At 43.8% G+C, this 17,410-nt stretch overlaps 1 protein-coding gene and 1 long non-coding RNA gene across 2 annotated transcripts in view; one reads left to right on the forward strand and one right to left on the reverse strand.

Moving 5' to 3' along the window:
• Positions 1-4,332, reverse strand: part of TEKT5 (tektin 5) — a 68,968-nt gene extending 64,636 nt beyond the window's left edge. The window contains exon 1 of the mRNA XM_035266907.3: positions 3,712-4,332. Coding sequence (XP_035122798.2) covers positions 3,712-4,275 — 564 coding nt within the window. The 5' untranslated portion in view covers positions 4,276-4,332. The remainder of the gene's footprint in view (positions 1-3,711) is intronic.
• Positions 4,333-4,416: 84 nt separating this feature from the next.
• LOC118146187 (uncharacterized) lies at positions 4,417-17,335 on the forward strand. Its single transcript, XR_008475334.2, has 4 exons — positions 4,417-4,943; positions 6,624-6,771; positions 8,010-8,132; positions 16,863-17,335. It is a non-coding gene; the product is annotated as an uncharacterized LOC118146187 (long non-coding RNA).
• Positions 17,336-17,410: the final 75 nt, after the last annotated feature.

Below are 17,410 nucleotides of genomic sequence, written 5' to 3' on the forward strand. Positions count from 1 at the left end.
TCAGCTCACCGCAAACTCCACCTTCTGGCTTCAGGCAATTCTCCTGCCCCAGTCTCCAGAGTACCTGGGATTACAGGCATACGCCACCACTCCTGGCTAATTCTGTACATTTAGTGGAGATGGAGTTTCTTCATGTTGGTCAGGCTGGTCTTGAACTCCCGACCTCAGATGATCCACCTGCAGGTAGGCCAAGGCCTACCAAAGTGCTGGGATTACAGGTGTGAGCCACCATGCCCAGCTGAAAACTCCTCTCCCAGTGGAGGGACAGTTTGGGGAGGTGGTCAGGACAACCCTGCCACACAGTCCTGGGCCTTACAACTCTCATGCAGACCTGAGCAGAGCAGAAGAGAGGACAGGAGAAGGGGCTTTTCAGGGGCTCTCTATGATAGGAAGCTGAGAAACAACAGTGATTGGCAAACCAGCCCGCGATGTCACAAAGGGCCCAGAGCAGAAGGAAGCAGGATGTCAAGGTCTGAATGTCAGGATGCAAATGTATCTGAGAACTCAGAAACTCACTGACCCTGAGAACTCAGAAACTCACTGACCCATGCCACAAGGATTTCCAGAGCCTCTTCTCGGAGTCATGCTCTGTTAAGGTGCTGGGGATAGTGCAATGAACCAGGCTGACAGTCCCCTAGGAGAACACAGGCTTTCATGCAACCTGTGTTTTGCTAGAGGAGAGAACACCCATGAGAAACTCAATCAGACTTGGCACAGTGCCTCCCTCATGCCTGTGATCTCCACACTTTGGGAAGCCAAGCTGGGAGGATCACTTGAGCCCGGGAGTTGGAGACCAGTCTGGGAAGCATAGTGAGACCCCATCTCTACAAATATTTAAACTTAGCCAGGGGTGGTGGTGCGTGACTGTAGTCCCAACTTCTTGGGAGGCTAAGGTGGGAGGATCCCTTGACTCCAGGAGGTCAAGCAGTGAGCCAAGATCATGCCACTGCACTCTAACCTGGGCAACAGAGCAAGACCCTGTCTCAAACAATAACAACGAAAAACCAGAACCTCAATCATTTCCAACTATGTGAAGGGCCAGGATGAAAATATTCAGGGTCATGTGAGTGGGTGAGGAGTAACCAGTGGAGTGGTTAGGGAGGAATTCTCTAAGGAGGAGAAGGACTGAGTCATGAGAAGCAGAGATGCAGAGCCGGGTAGGAATGCACCAGAAGGGAAAATAGCAGGTGCAAAGGCCCTGAGGTCAGCAGAGGAACAGACAGGAAGCCATTGGCACTGGAGTAGAGGAAGCGAGCCTAGAGCAATAGCAGGGACAGGGGTTATGGGGAGGGGAAGGAATTCGAGAATGAAGATGTTAATTTCTGGGAGGCCATCAAGGGAAATAGCAGCTGCTGTGAGGACAATGGATTAGAAGAGAGCAGGAATTGGGAGACCAGGAAGGAGGCGGAGGACATTGCGCAGGGAGAGGCTGTCTGGACTGTGGCAGCAGCCTGTGAAATAGAACTGAGATGTTGATGGTCCCCCTGCCGCCACGTGGCTGATCAGAGAAAGCCACATGTGACCAGGCAGAACCGGACTTTCCAGACAGGATGGGGGCATCAGAAGAGAGTCGGAGGGAGAGCAGTAGGTTGGGGATGCTGCAGTGGGGTTCTGAGAAGCAGCCTTGCCCATCCTCCTTCCCAGGGAGAATCCGGGGGTGGGGATAGGGAGACAGAGGACCTCTCTTCCTGCTCCCTGCATCCATGGGTTTGGAAATCCCAGAGTGGTGGAAACCTATGCTGTGTCTCCCAAAGGGATCCGGAGGCAGGTCTGTCCTACAGAAGCACCGGTAGCTGCAGGAGTCTTCCAGGCAAGAGGTCCTCAGTTCCCCACACACTCCAGTGAGCAGCCGGTCATCATCCTGTGTGGCCAAGGTCAGCTCCCGTAGGTGCTGCTGATTCCTTACCCAGTGTCCACTCAACCCCTCCCATGATTCTCTCCTGGATGCAGTGAGAAACATTCATTTATCCAGACCCCTTTGCAGCCAGAGAGCCCATGCAAGTGCTGGCAAACAGGCCAAAAATGGAAACACACGGCGGACCTTCTGGAAAAGATGTCCCCTGATAAAAAGTGACAGTGCCCCTTGATGCATCTGCTCTTTGTTCTACCCTTGCCTTCCTGCCTTGAATGAGAATGTCAAGAGGCCCCTGGCATGCAGGGACTTGCAATATAAAATATGAAACCTCCTAGGAAACTGTAGGGCGATATGCTGTGGGTGGCAGAGCAGAAAGAGGAGCCTGGGTCCCTTCTGGCACCAAGTGGAGGCTGCAGCTGCCTGATCTGTCTCCCTCTGGAATTTTCCTTATGACAGAAAAATAAATTCCTGTTTGGCTAAGCCACCATTGTGGCATATCTGCTACATGCAGCCAAAAGCAATCCTAACTGAGCAGGGAGCTGACTGGAGGCTGGGAGACCAAGGAAGTGTCAGGAATGTCCACATTTCGTTTTTTTGTTTGTTTTTGAGATGGAGTCTTGCTTTGTGGCACAGGTTGGAGTACAGTGGTGTGATCTCAGCTCACTGCCACCTCCGCCTCCTGGGTTCAAGTGATTTTCCTGCTTCAGCCTCCCAAGCAGCTGGGATTACAGGCATGTGCCACCATGCCCAGCTAACTTTTGTATTTTTAGTAGAAACGGGGTTTCATCACGTTGGCCAGGCTGGTCTCCAACTCCTGAACTCAAGTGTTCCTCCTCCCAAAGTGCCGGGTGTACAGGCATGAGCCACCATGCCCAGTCCACATTTAGATATTCACTCATTTATGCAACATGTATTTATTGAATGCCTATTCTGCCCTTCGCCCTGTCCTGGGCTGGGAATACACTGAAAATGTTAGTATCAACAACATCAGTCAGCACCGACATTGGTCACCGTGGACCCACACAGACACATAGGTGCCCTGCACTGAATAGCAATCTTGAATACATCAGTGACAAAGCAAGCAAAAATCTCCACCTTGATGGAGACTATCCTATTTCTAGTATTCAATCAAGTGTAGAGCATGTTAGAGGATATTAAGTATTATGGGGAAAAATGAAGCAGTTATGGGCTGGGTGCAGCAGCTCACGCCTGTAATCCCAGCACTCTGGGAGGCTGAGGTGGGTGGATCACTTGAGGCCAGGAGTTTGAGACCAGCCTGACCAACATAGTGAAACCCTGCCTTTACTAAAAATACAAGAATTAGCTGGGCATGATGGTGGGTAGGCACCCACCTTGGGAGGTGGGTAATCCCAGCTCCTTGGGAGGCTGAGGCATGAGAGTCGCTTAAACCCAGGAGGCGGAGGTCACAGTGAGCCAGGATCACACCACTGTACTCCAGCCTGGATGACAAAGCGAGACTCTGTGGAAAACATAAATGAAGTAGTTATTTGAAGTATGTGCTCTCAGGACCAGAACACACACATGCTCTTGCATGCACATGCATGTACACGCATGCTGAGGCATGCATAAGTGTGCACACAATATCTCCATGAAACCCCTGCAACTTTGATGTAGCCTCAGGGAGACAAGGAAATTCTATTCAGTCCAAGAAACCCTGATTTGACTGGGATGATCCTGGACCAACTGAAATTGTATTACTGATCATATATACGATGATGCAGCTCAACGTGATCTGCAAGGGGCCTGCCACCTTGATCTTCCGTTAAGGGATGTGGAATGAGCACACAGTATCCCCATCACATGGCTACAGTCCCATCCCTGCCCCTGTAACTCACCTGCAACGGGGAGTTCACCTCATCTGCCGCGCACTCCAGCCGCCTCTTGACCATCTCCAAGTTCTGGTTCTCAGTTAGAAGCCTGTCCAGCTCGTAGCTCAGCTCTGACTTCCAGAAGCCAATGTCTGACAGCCTCTGGCCCAGGTTCCGGGAGGTGCCCTCCTGCATCTGGTGTGTCAGCTGGTCCTTGTCCTGCAAGAGCCTCATGGAGTCGTCAGTCAGCCGGCTGGCCCAGAGCCGGGAGGCCTCAGCCCCACGCACCTGCAGCTGGTTGGACTGGTCCCAGTCGTGGGGGCTATAGCGAGAGAAGAGTGAGGAGCGGAGTGCGGGCAGGATGGTGGGCGGCCGCAGGGTGCTGGAGGTCTCGTCTGGGCAGGTCTGGACATTGGAGATCTTGTAGAAGAGGCTAGGCCTCCAGGAATTGAGGTAGCGGTACCCAGGCAGGTAGTAGGGCTGGTAGCACTCCTGGATCACTGGAGCCTGTACAGCCGGCAGCGAGGTCAAGCCACAGCGTTTCTTAGGGCCACAGTAACTGGCGGTTTGAGTGGTCCCAAGAAACTCCATTCTTACCTTGAGCCCCACTTGGGCAAAACTGTTCAAGGGGCCTAAGGCATCACCAGGAAAGAAGAAAGTGCTTCTCTTAGGGACTGGCAGAACCTCTATGACTCAGCACCAGTGTCATAAAGGCTGGAGAGAGGGACCTTTAGTGGGGACTTTGCTCACTTACAGGCCAGCTGGGGCCATCTTGTCCAACACAGCAAGACAGAAACAGACCGGGCGCGGTGGCTCACGCCTTTGGGAGGCCGAGGCGGGTGGATCACAAGGTCAAGAGATCGAGACCATCCTGGTCAACATGGTGAAACCCCGTCTCTACCAAAAATACAAACAATTAGTGGGCCTGGTGGCGTGTGCCTGTAATCCCAGTTACTCAGAAGGCTGAGGCAGGAGAATTGCCTGAACCCAGGAGGCAGAGGTTGCGGTAAACCAAGATCGCACCATTGCACTCCAGCCTGGGTAACAAGAACGAAACTCTGTCTCAAAAAAAAAAAGACAGAAACAGTAATCACCAAAGTGAATGTGAGTTTCACAATCCACAGATTCAGATGCAAGAAGTGACATTTTATCTTCCTATTACAACTGAATTGTATTCCTAGACCTGACTCGGCCCCATGAAAGGAAAATTAATGTAGTTCAGCCAGTGAATTCAATCATCACAGGCCAATTTGGTCAAAGTGAGTTGTTTTCTTTCTTTCTTTCCTTCCTTCCTTCCTTCCTTCCTTCCTTCCTTCCTTCCTTCCTTCCTTCCTTCCTCTTTCTTTCCTCTCCCTCTTTCTTTCTTTCTTTCTTTCTTTCTTTCTTTCTTTCTTTCTTTCTTTCTTTCTTTCTTTCTTCTTCTTTTCTTTCTTTCTTTCTTTCTTTTTCTCGCCAACATGCCATCAAAAGGGTCTACCTGAGGTGAGACTTGGTAGCTCAGACCTGTAATCTCAGCACTTCAGATTGCTCAAGTACAGGAGTTTGAGACTAGCCTGGGCAACATATTGAGACCCAATGTGTACAAAATAATGTAAAATGAGCTGGGCACAGTGGCTTATGACCGTGGGTGGTCCCAACTACTCTGGAGGCTAAGGCAGGAAGATCACTTGAGTCCAGGAAGTGGAGGCTCCAGTGAACTGTGATCGCACCACTGCACTCCAGCCTGGGTGACAGAGCAAGACTCTGTCACCAAGAAAAAAGAAAATCCATTGGTACCACGGAATACCACTCAGCAATACAACTCAAAACAGCATGAATGAATCTCAAATGTTAAGCTATGTGGAAGCAGCTAAGCTGTGTGGAAGCAGCTAGGAAATTGTGTAATAGTCCATTTGTATGACATTCTGGAAAAAGCAAATCCATATGGACAGAGGACAGATCAGTGGTTGCCAGGGGTTAGAGGTTGGGGGAAAGTTGTTGACTCCAAAGAAGCCCAAGAAAATTGGGAGGGGCGAGACAGTACGTTCCAGATCTAAATTATACTGATTACACATTTACCAAAACCCATAGAAGTTTCCACTGAAAAGAGCAAATTTGATTGTACATCAGTTATACTTCAAGAAACCCGATTTTTAAAAATAGAGGGAGGGATCTTGAGCTTCAGGAGGCAGAGACCATGTCTATTTTGCTCACCATTAAATTCCTGGCATTCAGTACACTATGGAATGAGTAAATGAATGGGTATCTAAAATGAGAGCTTTCTTGTTCCAGAAAAGTTTTACAACTCTATATTCTATAACAATTTTTTGTTTTCAGAGAGGCAGTATTGCTCTGTCGCCCAGGCTGGAGTGCAGTGGCATGATCATAGCTTACTACAGCCTGAAAGCCTTGGCTCAAGTGATCCTCCTGCCTCAGCCTCCCAAGTAGCTGGGACTACAGATGCATGCCATCATGCCTGGCTATTTTTATTTTATTTTTGTAGAGATAGGGTGTCTCACTATGTTGCCCAGCCTGGTCTCGAACTCCTGGCCTCAAGTGATCCTCCGGTCTTGGCCTCCAAAAGTGCTGGGATTACAGGCATGAACCCCCCTCCCCCCACCCAGCCTATAATAATATTTTAATTACACCAAGAAACTTTCCTCTTTCTTTGGCTGGTGATACTAGCAACAAAATGACAAGGTATAGAACAAGGGGAGGGCTTGATTTGTGGGCTTCTTTCTGCTGCTGAAATGGGAAAGAGATGAATCTTAACTCTCAAATGGTCTTTGTTAGTAGAGTACGATGTTCAATGGCAATTTTCCCCAATCGCCTAAAATCAGAAGTGGCTATGAGAGGGCCAAGGCAGAGAAAGTGAAGATAAATAACATTTAGTAAGCACCTTCCATGTTCTTGTGCTTTACATATACTAATTTATTTCATTTCCACCGCAAACCTTTAAGGAAGGTTCCACATTCACACCCACACCTTCCAGAGTGGGAATCAGAAAAGTAAGTGGGCTCTGGTTCTCTCAATGTCCACAACGCTTACCTCTCAGGATCTTCTAAGATGGGCCGTCACATAGAGGAGGGGCCTGCATACAGAAAGCAGGTAAGAAACAGACAAAAAAGATTGGGGTAATTTTTTAAGCACTAAATGGTTATGGTCAAGTATTTTTTTGGAGGGAATTGTGGGGGGAGGTGAGGTGAAAAAAAGGTTTTTTGTGTAACAACAAGAAGTATAAAGTGAAATTTAAGGTTTCTTCTCAGGCTTGGCTTCTTGTAGCCTCCCCAGATATAATTAATGTTACCAGATTTTTCCAGAGATAATTCATACATATGTAGTATACATGTAGATAAGGTAACACAGTGTATTAATAAAATATTTAAAATAATATCAAGTGTTAACACAGTGTTACTACACTATGATGTTAATAAAATATCTATGATATTTTATATTTATATAATGTAATAAAATATCTATGATATTTTATATTTATATAATAAAATATATTTTATTATATTTATGTTTAGTGATAACATACAGTGTTAGCACACTATGATATTAATGAAACATCTATGATACTTACAGTATCTAGTGTTAAAACACTATGATATTAATAAAATGTCTATGACATTTATAACATAAATGTTACCGTGTTGACACAATGACAATAACATTTTCATGGTGTTTATAAAACTAGTGTTAACACTATGATTTTAATAAAATACCCAGTGTTAACACACTATGACATTAGCACAGACAGGGTGTAAAACCACTGTGAATTGGCAGTAATATAGCGAAGATATTACGCACAACATCATGGGGTGTACGCCCACTGTGGTATTAGCAGTAACATAGTGAGGATATTATACAACACATCGCAGAGTGTACACCCACTGTGATACTAGAAGAAATATCTCCCACTAAATACTACAAATAGTATCAAAAATATACACCCAGAGTGTACACTCACTGTGATACTAGAAGAAATATCTCCCACTAAATACTACAAATAGTATCAAAAATATATGCCCAGAGTGTACACTCACTGTGGTATTTGGAGAAATATCTCCCCTTAGATATTGTGAATAATATCAAGTGAATGTTCACAAGCGCAGTGTAAACCCACAGTCATATTAGAAATAATATCTGCCCTTAGATATTACAAATAATATCACAGGGCGTTTCTTCTCTTTCCTAGTTTTTCTTACCTTCTCTCTTCTCCTTCCTTTGCTTCTAATATTGATATTACCATTCCTGCGGACTCATACACAAAGCAACCTCTACCTCTGAATCTCTCCTGGGTTACCACGTATAATTTTTTTTTTTTTTTTTTTTTTTTTGAGACGGAGTTTCGCTGCTGTTACCCAGACTGGAGTGCAATGGCACAATCTCGGCTCACCGCAACCTCTGCCTCCTGGGTTCAAGCAATTCTCCTGCCCCAGCCTCCCAAGTAGCTGGGATTACAGGTGCGTGCCACCATGCCCAGCTAATTTTTGTATTTTTAGTAGAGACGAGGTTTCACCTTGTTGACCAGGATGGTCTCTATCTCTTGACCTCATGATCCACCCGCCTCAGCCCCGCAAAGTGCTGGGATTATAGGCGTGAGCCACTGCGCCCGGCCTTACCACGTATAATTTGTCACCACATGCCATGACTGTTTTCTTCATAAGGTCCCTCACTCTGCACTCTTGAGTTCAGGCTGTAACTAGTGTGAGGATCGCTGCAATCAGCCCCATTCCTGCCCTTGACTGCAGCCCCTTTCTTTGTAAATTCATTATGCGTAAAGCCACTGAGTTTTCTAAAGCACTGCTTTCAACCTGAGAATATGAGCAAGCGCTTTTAAAGAGAATCAACATTTCCGTGTAAGACCTTTTAATTTTAAGGTGTTTTGAGGTAATCTGGACAGTTTTAATGCATAAGCCGTACAAAATAGCGTCATTTCTGACAGAATTTTAGAGTCAGCCATTAACCCGTCTCCTACTCTCCCCTAACCTTCCCAGCTTTCACTTCCGCTTTTCACAACACAGCGTAAGCATTTGAGGCAAACTGGTTGCTATTTCCTGACCTCCGAACAGCGGCACGTGGCTTTCCTCCTGCCATGTCTTTGTGTGTTCCAGCCAGCAGGCCAAGGTCTCCTGTAGCTTCTCGATCGTGCGGTGGAATCCAGGACACTTGCAGGACAGCTGCTTTTACTATTTCTGTTTTCCCTGACTGGTCTTCCTCTTTGAGCTTTTGAGGTTCTCTCTTTGGAATATTTTGTCGGCCCATACCCTCTTGTCTGTTTAATCAATGTCCATGGCTCTGAGAACTACTTCTCTATGTCTGTCTGCCAAGTCTTTCTCCTAAGCTCTCTGACTGCATTTCCAGCTGCTGCAGTGTCTTGGCAATGCAAACGGAGCATGCCCAAAGCTGAACTCCCTCCACTTCCCAAGCCAAACCGGATCCCCAAATCTGGACTCTTCTAGTTTTGTTAATAATACTATGAAATCTCCCAGTTCATTCTTCACACAGAAAATATAGTGGTCTTTTAAAATCATCTTTCTGCTTAAAATGGCTTCCCATCAAAGTTAGGAATAAACCCCTAACTTTCAAATCTGATTGTGAAATCATTTATATTCAGCCACATTAAAATCAGATTTATTATTTTAAAAGATAGAGACAGAGTTTTCACTTTGTTGCTAGGCTAGTTTTGAACTCCTGGGCTCAAGTGATCCTCCCACCTCAGCCTCGCATGTGGCTGGGACTACGGACACATGCCACAGGTCCCAGCCCAGGACCATGTTTTATATCATCTTACCATCTGTATAAAGTGTAGTAAATGCCTGGTTGATATGAAAGTAGGAGGTTCTAACACTACGTTACTCTAAGTATTAGATGTTATCAACTTAAGGGCTGAACCTGAGTAGACTATGCTGCTAGAGATTACGGTGTTCCCAAGTGGAGGTAAAATGATAATGTACAAAATTCTCCAAAACTGACATACTGAGGGCAGGTGAAGAAAAACCCGAGAAAGAACTGGTCACGATGTCATCTGCAATCTGTTGTAATGCTAGCAATCCAGTTGGTTGTGGCCTTTCATCCTCTGTTCTTGAATAAGACATTCCAAGTCTTCCCGAAAGGCCTGTAATCCACACGAAGACTGAGCATGCGCATCTCACTTGCAGCAGAATGGCCCAAACGTAACTTGCTCCAACACAATCAGTCCTCCCCCATCCCTCTTCTGAATAGCTTTTACCTCTACTATTTAAAAACAAATATAAAACACAAAATAATAAAATCAAATCATTGGAAGAAGCAGCAAGAAGTTTGCTTTTATGGAGGGAACCATTAGGCATTCTTAATGTCAAAGAAAATGAGATATAATATCTACACCAGATAAGACTCCTCTTGTTAATAGGCAACTCAAGCACCAAGAAACTGCTGCATAAAAAGGTGACCCACTCCTTGCTTGGCGAGGACAGAGTCCCCATGTGAATGGGGCACAACTTTGAATGCAGAGTGACTCAATGGCAAAAGTTTTCACTAAGACACACTAAATTGTGGTTTCCATTTGATGATTTCCATGGCAATTCCTTAGCTTCATACTCTGAAAGCAAATTAATAAGAGTTGAGTTCTAATTACTCTTTTGCAACACTGTGATAAATGACAGTTTTTAAATGGGACTTTGGGTTCCATATTCTGGAGTTCTGCTGTATCTTTTTGGGGGTGCAGCGGTGTGAGGTGCTGGCAGAAACAGTGTTTCTATAGATCAAAACCCTGAACAGTAAGAGAACACATTCCAGTAACCTTCGAGTTACCAACATAGTTCATCATCTGAAACTTCTCCCAATCCTTCACATCATAAATAATTGATTCTGACTTTCCATCACATCCAACAACACTTATTTATTAAATTTGTCATTTGTTCTCTTGGTCATGCCTATTTCATTTTAACGATGAAGGCTCTTGCAATATAAATCACTTAAGCCTTGCTCTTCCATTTGATATTAGTTAAATATGTAGCAGGATGCCCTGGCAGAAATTAGTTCAATTTTTCCCCCTTTGCCTAAGAAAGAGAAGGCAGAAAATTATTTTGGAATCGCCACCTCTACGAAGGGTAGGTATGAATTCCTGGGAGACAGGGTGAATCTCTAGAGGCTCCATCTATGAACGGTAAGTATGAATTGCTGGGAGAAGGGTGAATCTCTAGAGGCCCCATCTAAGTTCCCAGAGGTCTAGGGAATTTTTTTTTTTTTTGAGATGGAGTCTCGCTCTGTTGTCCAAGCTGGAGTGCAGTGGCGCAATCTCACCTCACTGCAACTACCATCTCCTAGGTTCAAGTGATTCTCCTATCTCAGCCTCCCAGGTAGCTGGGATTATAGTCATATGCCACCATGCCTGGCTAATTTTTCTATTTTTAGTAGAGATGGGGTTTCACCATGTTGGTCAGGTTGGTCTCAAACTCCTGCATCTCAAGTGATCCACCTCCCTCGGCTACCCAAAGTGGGGGGATTACAGGCGTGAGCCACCATGCCTGGCCAGGAAGTTTAAAAAATAAAATAAAATAATGGCATAGGAGCTTATGATGGTAAGGGGAAATGTGGTTCTAAGGCTATGAGGTGGTAGACGTAGGACCAGTCCTGACTCACTGTTCGCGGTGACCTTAGAACAATAGTTCAGAGGTGTCCATGATGTGACCTGAAGGAGCTGGGTGCTAATAGCTGTAATCTTGGGTGCTCATCCATAGGCACCATGAACATCCTAACTGAGCTTAGCACAGGAAGATCCTTCCCTATGCACCGTGGTGGACTGCACAAACATCTGGGAAAACAGTGAGCCGGGAGCTCCCGTTGGACAGTTTAAGACTGGTTTTCAACACTCTAGCATGGGGCAGGGAAGTACAGGGGCAGTGGTGGCTGAACAGACTCTGGTGTGTCTCCCTCACATGCGCATATACAGATGCATGGATACACACCCCACACCCATCTTGGATATGGAAGCCACTCACGAACCCACTAAAGTGTTTGGAAGAATTCAGAGAAAAGCAGAAATTCCAATAGGAAGGTGGTGTACTTTCTGCTAACAAGGCAAGTGGATATTTCAGTGATTAAGTTTTAAAAATACTAATTGTGGCTGGGCGCGGTGGCTCAAGCCTGTAATCCCAGCACTTTGGGAGGCTGAGGCGGGTGGATCATGAGGTCAAGAGATCGAGACCATCCTGGTCAACAAGGTGAAACCCCGTCTCTACTAAAAATACAAAAAATTAGCTGGGCACGGTGGCGCGTGCCTGTAATCCCAGCTGCTCAGGAGGCTGAGGCAGGAGAATTGCCTGAACCCAGGAGGCAGAGGTTGCGGTGAGGCGAGATCGTGCCATTTCACTCCAGCCTGGGTAACATGAGCAAAACTCCATCTCAAAAAAAAATACTAATTGTGACCACGTTTAAATCCTAAGTTCATGGAACAGTTTACACCAGTTAAATATGGCTTTTACTTTTACAAATTCAAGGCTTGTTAAGTGTAAATCATTCACACAATAAACATTCAAAACATCTAGTTCTATTGACTATATCTAGTTCATTTAAATATGTGATTTAAATCAGAATAACTGTCCTGTAAATATCCTCTACAAACACATAATACATACACCAGAAAACTCCATTAGGGAGTTTTGTTGTTCACCCAAGACCCTGTGAAGATAAAATGGCTGAGAGCTGTATACGAGATAGATGGAGGCCTCCATACAGATAAGTAACACAAGTATTTTACCAGGCTGAAGGCTAAAAGGAAAAACATCTTCCAGATATCCTCATTTATCTTTTTTTTTTTTTTTTTTTTTTTGGGGGGGGGAGGAAGGCAGGAAGGAAGGGAAGAAGGACGGTAGGGAGGAAGGAAGGGATGAAGGAAGGAAGGAAGGGAGGAAGCGGGGAGGGAGGGAAGGAGGGAGGGAAGGGAAGAAAGGAAATCAAGCAATGAAAGAGACATTGCCGACCTGGATCTAGAGGTTTACAAGTTGATTTCTTTTTTTTTGAGAGAAGGAAAGAAAAAAAAAAAATAAGTAAAGGAGAGGAAGAAAGAGGAAGAGAAAGAGGGAGAGTCAATGGAAATATTGCTTTATTTTGAAAAAAATTGGGTATTAACAATGGCCAATCAATGTTTCATTTAAACTAATGGGTAGGTGTGATGTGGTATTGACAAGAATGTATATTTTGTGTATTTGAAGTGGAGAGCTCTATGAATATTTATTAAGTTTACTTGTTCTGGATCTGAGTTCGAGTCCTTGATATCCTTATTAATTTTCTGTCTCATTGAATCTAAGTCTCCTATCTGGGTGTTAGGATCGTTAGCTCTTGTTGTCGCATTGATCCTTTTACCACTATATCTTTGTTGCTTTAAAATCTATTTTATCCGATACAAGAATTGCAACTCCTGCTTTTTATTTATTTATTATTTATTTTTGCTCTCCATTTGGTTGGTAAATCTTTCTCCATCCCTTTGTTTTGAGTCTTTGTGTATCCTTGCATGTAAAACAGGTCTGGATGTAACATGCCATTGGGTTTTGGCTGTGTCTTTTGATTGGGAATTTAGTCAATTTAAATTTAGGGTTACTGCCATTTGATGTTGACTGGCTGTTTTATCCATGTGTTGGTGTAAATTCTTCTTTATGTTGGTGCTCTTTACTTTTTGGTGTATTTTTAGAAAGGCTAATACTGGTTGTTTCTTTCTGTGTGTAATGCTTCTTTCAGAAGCTCTTGTAAAGCAGGCCTGGTGGTAATAAAATCTCTGAGTTCTTGCTTGTTCATAAAAGATTTTATTTTTCCTTCAGTTGTGAAGCTTAGTTTGGCTGGATATGAAATTCTGGGCTGAAGGTTCTGTTCTTTGAGGATGTTGAATATTGGCCCCCACTCTCTTCTGGCCTGTAGAGTTTCTGCCGAGAGATCTGCTGTAAGTCTGATAGGCTTGCCTTTGTGGGTTATCCGACCTTTCTCTCTGGCTGCCCTTAGTATCCTCTCCTTCGTTTCAACCCTGGTGAATCTAACGATTATGTGCCTTGGGGTTGCTCTTCTTGAGGAATATCTTTGTGGTGTTCTCTGTATTACCTGGGGTTGAATGTTGACCTGCTTTGCTAGTTTAGGAAAATTTTCCTGAATAATATCCTGAAGGGTATTTTCCAGCTTGGATTCATTCTCTCCATTGCATTCAGGTACACCTATCAAACGTAAATTTGGTCTTTTCACATAGTCCCACATTTCTTGGAGACTTTGCTCATTCCTTTTTATCCTTTTTTCTCTAATCTTTTCTTCACGTTTTATTTCATTAAGTTGGACTTTGACCTCTGATATCCCTTCTTCTGCTTGAACAATTCGAGTGTTTAAACCTGTGCATACTTCTCGGAGTTCCTGTATTGTATTCTTCAGTTCCATTAATTCACTCATACTCCGCTCTAAGTTGTCTATTCTCAATAGGATTTCATCAAGCCTTTTGTCAAAGTTCCTAGTTTCTTTACGTTGGGCTACAACATGTTCTTTTAACTCACCGAAGTTTGTTATTATCCATTCCTTGAAGAGTGATTCTGTCATCAGGAGGCGCTCGTTCTCCATCAAGCCTTGTTCCATTGTTGATGTGGAACTGTGATCATCTTTAGAGGGAGAGGCGTTCTGACTTTGAGCATTCTCAGCTTTTTTACGCTGGTTTCTTCCCGTCATTGTAAATTTATCCTCCTCTCGTCTTTGAAATTACCAACTTTCAGATTAGGTCTCTTGAGTGGACGTCCAGGTTGTTAGTTCCCAGGGCCAGAGCAGCGGCGTTAAAACTGATGGTGCTTTTCTGCCCAGGATTCTCCTGTCGGGCTTCCTTCTTGTTTCCGTAGTAGGCGACTCTGCCTTCCCGGGGCTCCAAACCTCGGTCAGAAGGGGAAGCGGTCCCGTTTACTCTGCTCCGAGAGCTGCCGCGCCGAGGTGCCGGCGGAACCGCTGCACCGACCACGAGAGTCGCGCTGGCGACCCGTGTGTTTCCACCACTGGGGGATCTTCTGCTCCGTGAGCGACCAGACTTTGTCTGAAAGTGTGGCGTCCTCTAGTTCTCCGCGCCTTCCCTGAGAGCTGCAATCCCGGGATGTTAGCGATCGGCCATCTTGGATCGTTCTCCCTCATTTATCTTTATATAAAGTACAGAAGACTTCTGGACACATGGCAATGGGCCAGTCTGCTCTTCTGAAACTCTACGTTCCCTTCAAAATTAAACTATTTAAACTTTTCTCAGTTCAAAGTAGTTATAACCAATATTCTTTGATTCAATTTTAAAAAACCAAATGAATGATACCTACTATGTGTATCACTCATTACATATATTACAGTAGCTTTCAAAAGTGGGCATTATCTATTTTATTAAATGTCCTGCACCCATATCCTTCCAGGAAAAATTTAAGGCAGCTTTCATAGATTAATAGCCTATAAAAATAAATATAGATAAGAAAAATAAAGCTGAAGAGAAAATAGGAATAAAGAGGATAGACAGAGCCAGGAATGAGCTTTAGATACAAAGTGAATGCCATAAAATTGTACGCATTTGCTAGAGATGGGACAAATTCTAGCTCAACTTTAGCCAACATGAATTAAGACAGCCTGCTCAGTGTACTGCTTTACAATGGTTTTAAGATTAAAAATCAACCAGGTGCTCAAGATAATCACAACTATTTATTAAACTGGTGAGAAATTTCTGCTGGGTGCGATGAGAAAGTTAAAAAAGAAAGGTTGAAAGCTTGTTCACGACACACAGCTAGTAAATGCCAGAGGCAAGGATATAGGTCCAATGCCCTTTTTACATTAATAAAAATGCTTCCTTCATTTCCATATATCCCACAACATGTGAGTGCCATTCAAACCTTTGGGATATCTATGGTGTCACAGAGGGATGTATAAACCCTTCTGAAATCAAATTAAGAGGAAAAATAAGAATGTCTCCTTTAAAGCTGATGAACAGCTTTTATGCAGTAGAGGTAAAGAAAACAGTTTTCTTTCTTTCTTTCTTTCTTTCTTTTTTTTTTTTTGAGTCGGAGTTTCACTGTTGTTACCCAGACTGGAATGCAATGGCATGATCTCGCCTCACCGCAGCCTCCGCCTTCTGGGTTCAAGCAGTTCTCCTGCCTCAGCCTCCCGAGTAGCTGGGACTACAGGCACGCACCACCATGCCCAGCTAATTTTTGTATTTTAGTAGAGACGGGGTTTCACCTTGTTGACCAGGATGGTCTCGATCTCTTGACCTCGTGATCCACCCCCCTCAGCCTCCCAAAGTGCTGGGATTCCAGGCTTAAGACACCGTGCCTGGCCAGAAAACAGTTTTCAAAGTGTATGAAATCCCCCCAGCCTTTTTGACAATTGACAGTGCTTCAACTGATAAGAAATCCTTCCAGTGCAAAAAAGGTTTAATATTGTGTCATGAACATTTATAACTCATTTGAACATGTCTCAAATGTCTCTGAAATATTGTTCAGAAAATTACCTGTCATAAAACAGTAAGTGTAAAAATTACTAATATAAGATTAATATTAAAAATTTACTAATGTAATTACTAATGTCAGCTGATTTTTAAAATTTATTAGTAAATTTATTGAGCTTCCATTAAAATATTAGAATAAAATTTTTATTTATCTTTGAGATGGATAATCATATTTTTACTAAAGTTCAATGTTAACAATCCCTTATAGTTAATCCATTTGCGTCTCACCACCACGAAGTCCTGTGATAGGCAATGAATGACTTGCTCTAGGTTACAAAGCTAGTAAGATTTGTAAAGATTCAAATCTGGAACCGTCACTTGGGCACAGGATCTTTTCCTAATTTTAATCAGATTTGGATTATGTCTCTGAAACCAAATACAACTAATAAAGTAGCAGGCATGTTGTGATCTGAACTGTTGAATAAACCTCTTGGGCTAGATTAGAGCATTAGATTGCCATGGTAGATAAAGCAAAAAAAATAGATATAGCAGCTGATTATGGTGATCCTGGAATCCCAGGCTAAGTACTTGCCCTCTTGCAGCTAAGAATTCATCAAAACATAATGAGAAAATTTAGAAACAGGGTGGTGAGGCCACATACTGGGCTTCTTAAATCAGATCAGCCAACAGTTCCCTGGAGTCTCCACTAGAGAAGAGCTGGGTTAGAAGATCAAACAACATATACACAAAACCACGGCGTAAACGGTATCTTCTTTCGCAGGTACAGAAGAGCATAGAAGAGGAGGTAGTGGTAGCTGTTAAATTTTGTGAAGATGAATAAATCAGAACGCCATCAGAACGACAGATTCAAGACCTTCAAAAACCAAAATACAGTCTAAGGAATTAAAATCTAAGCATAATGTACTTCAAATTAGCAATAAATATATAATTTCCAAAAAATAGTTGCCTACTACGTGCTAGGTTTTGTACTGCATGCTCTTATTTGTCACAACTGTGTGAGGCATTTTCCCCATCTTACCCACAGGGAAACTGAAGCTCAAGTTATATGAGCTTCCTGATGTCACATCACTAGTAGGTGATAGGCAGAGCAAAATTTGAACCCAGATCCAAAGCAAACACTTTTATAAAAAAACGTGTAAACAAAATGGGTAATGATGAGAAAATGTACTGACTCCTAACTTATGACAAAACGGCTCAGTACTCCAAAATTTCCACAGTCTGCTATGTAATTTTTTCGCTTTATCTGCCATTACTACCACCTGGTGCTTTAGTCTAGCCAATGAGGTTCATGCAGCCTTCTCTGATCAC

The sequence above is a fragment of the Callithrix jacchus genome, chromosome 12 (assembly GCF_049354715.1).
Source record: "Callithrix jacchus isolate 240 chromosome 12, calJac240_pri, whole genome shotgun sequence".
Lineage (NCBI taxonomy): Eukaryota > Metazoa > Chordata > Mammalia > Primates > Cebidae > Callithrix > Callithrix jacchus.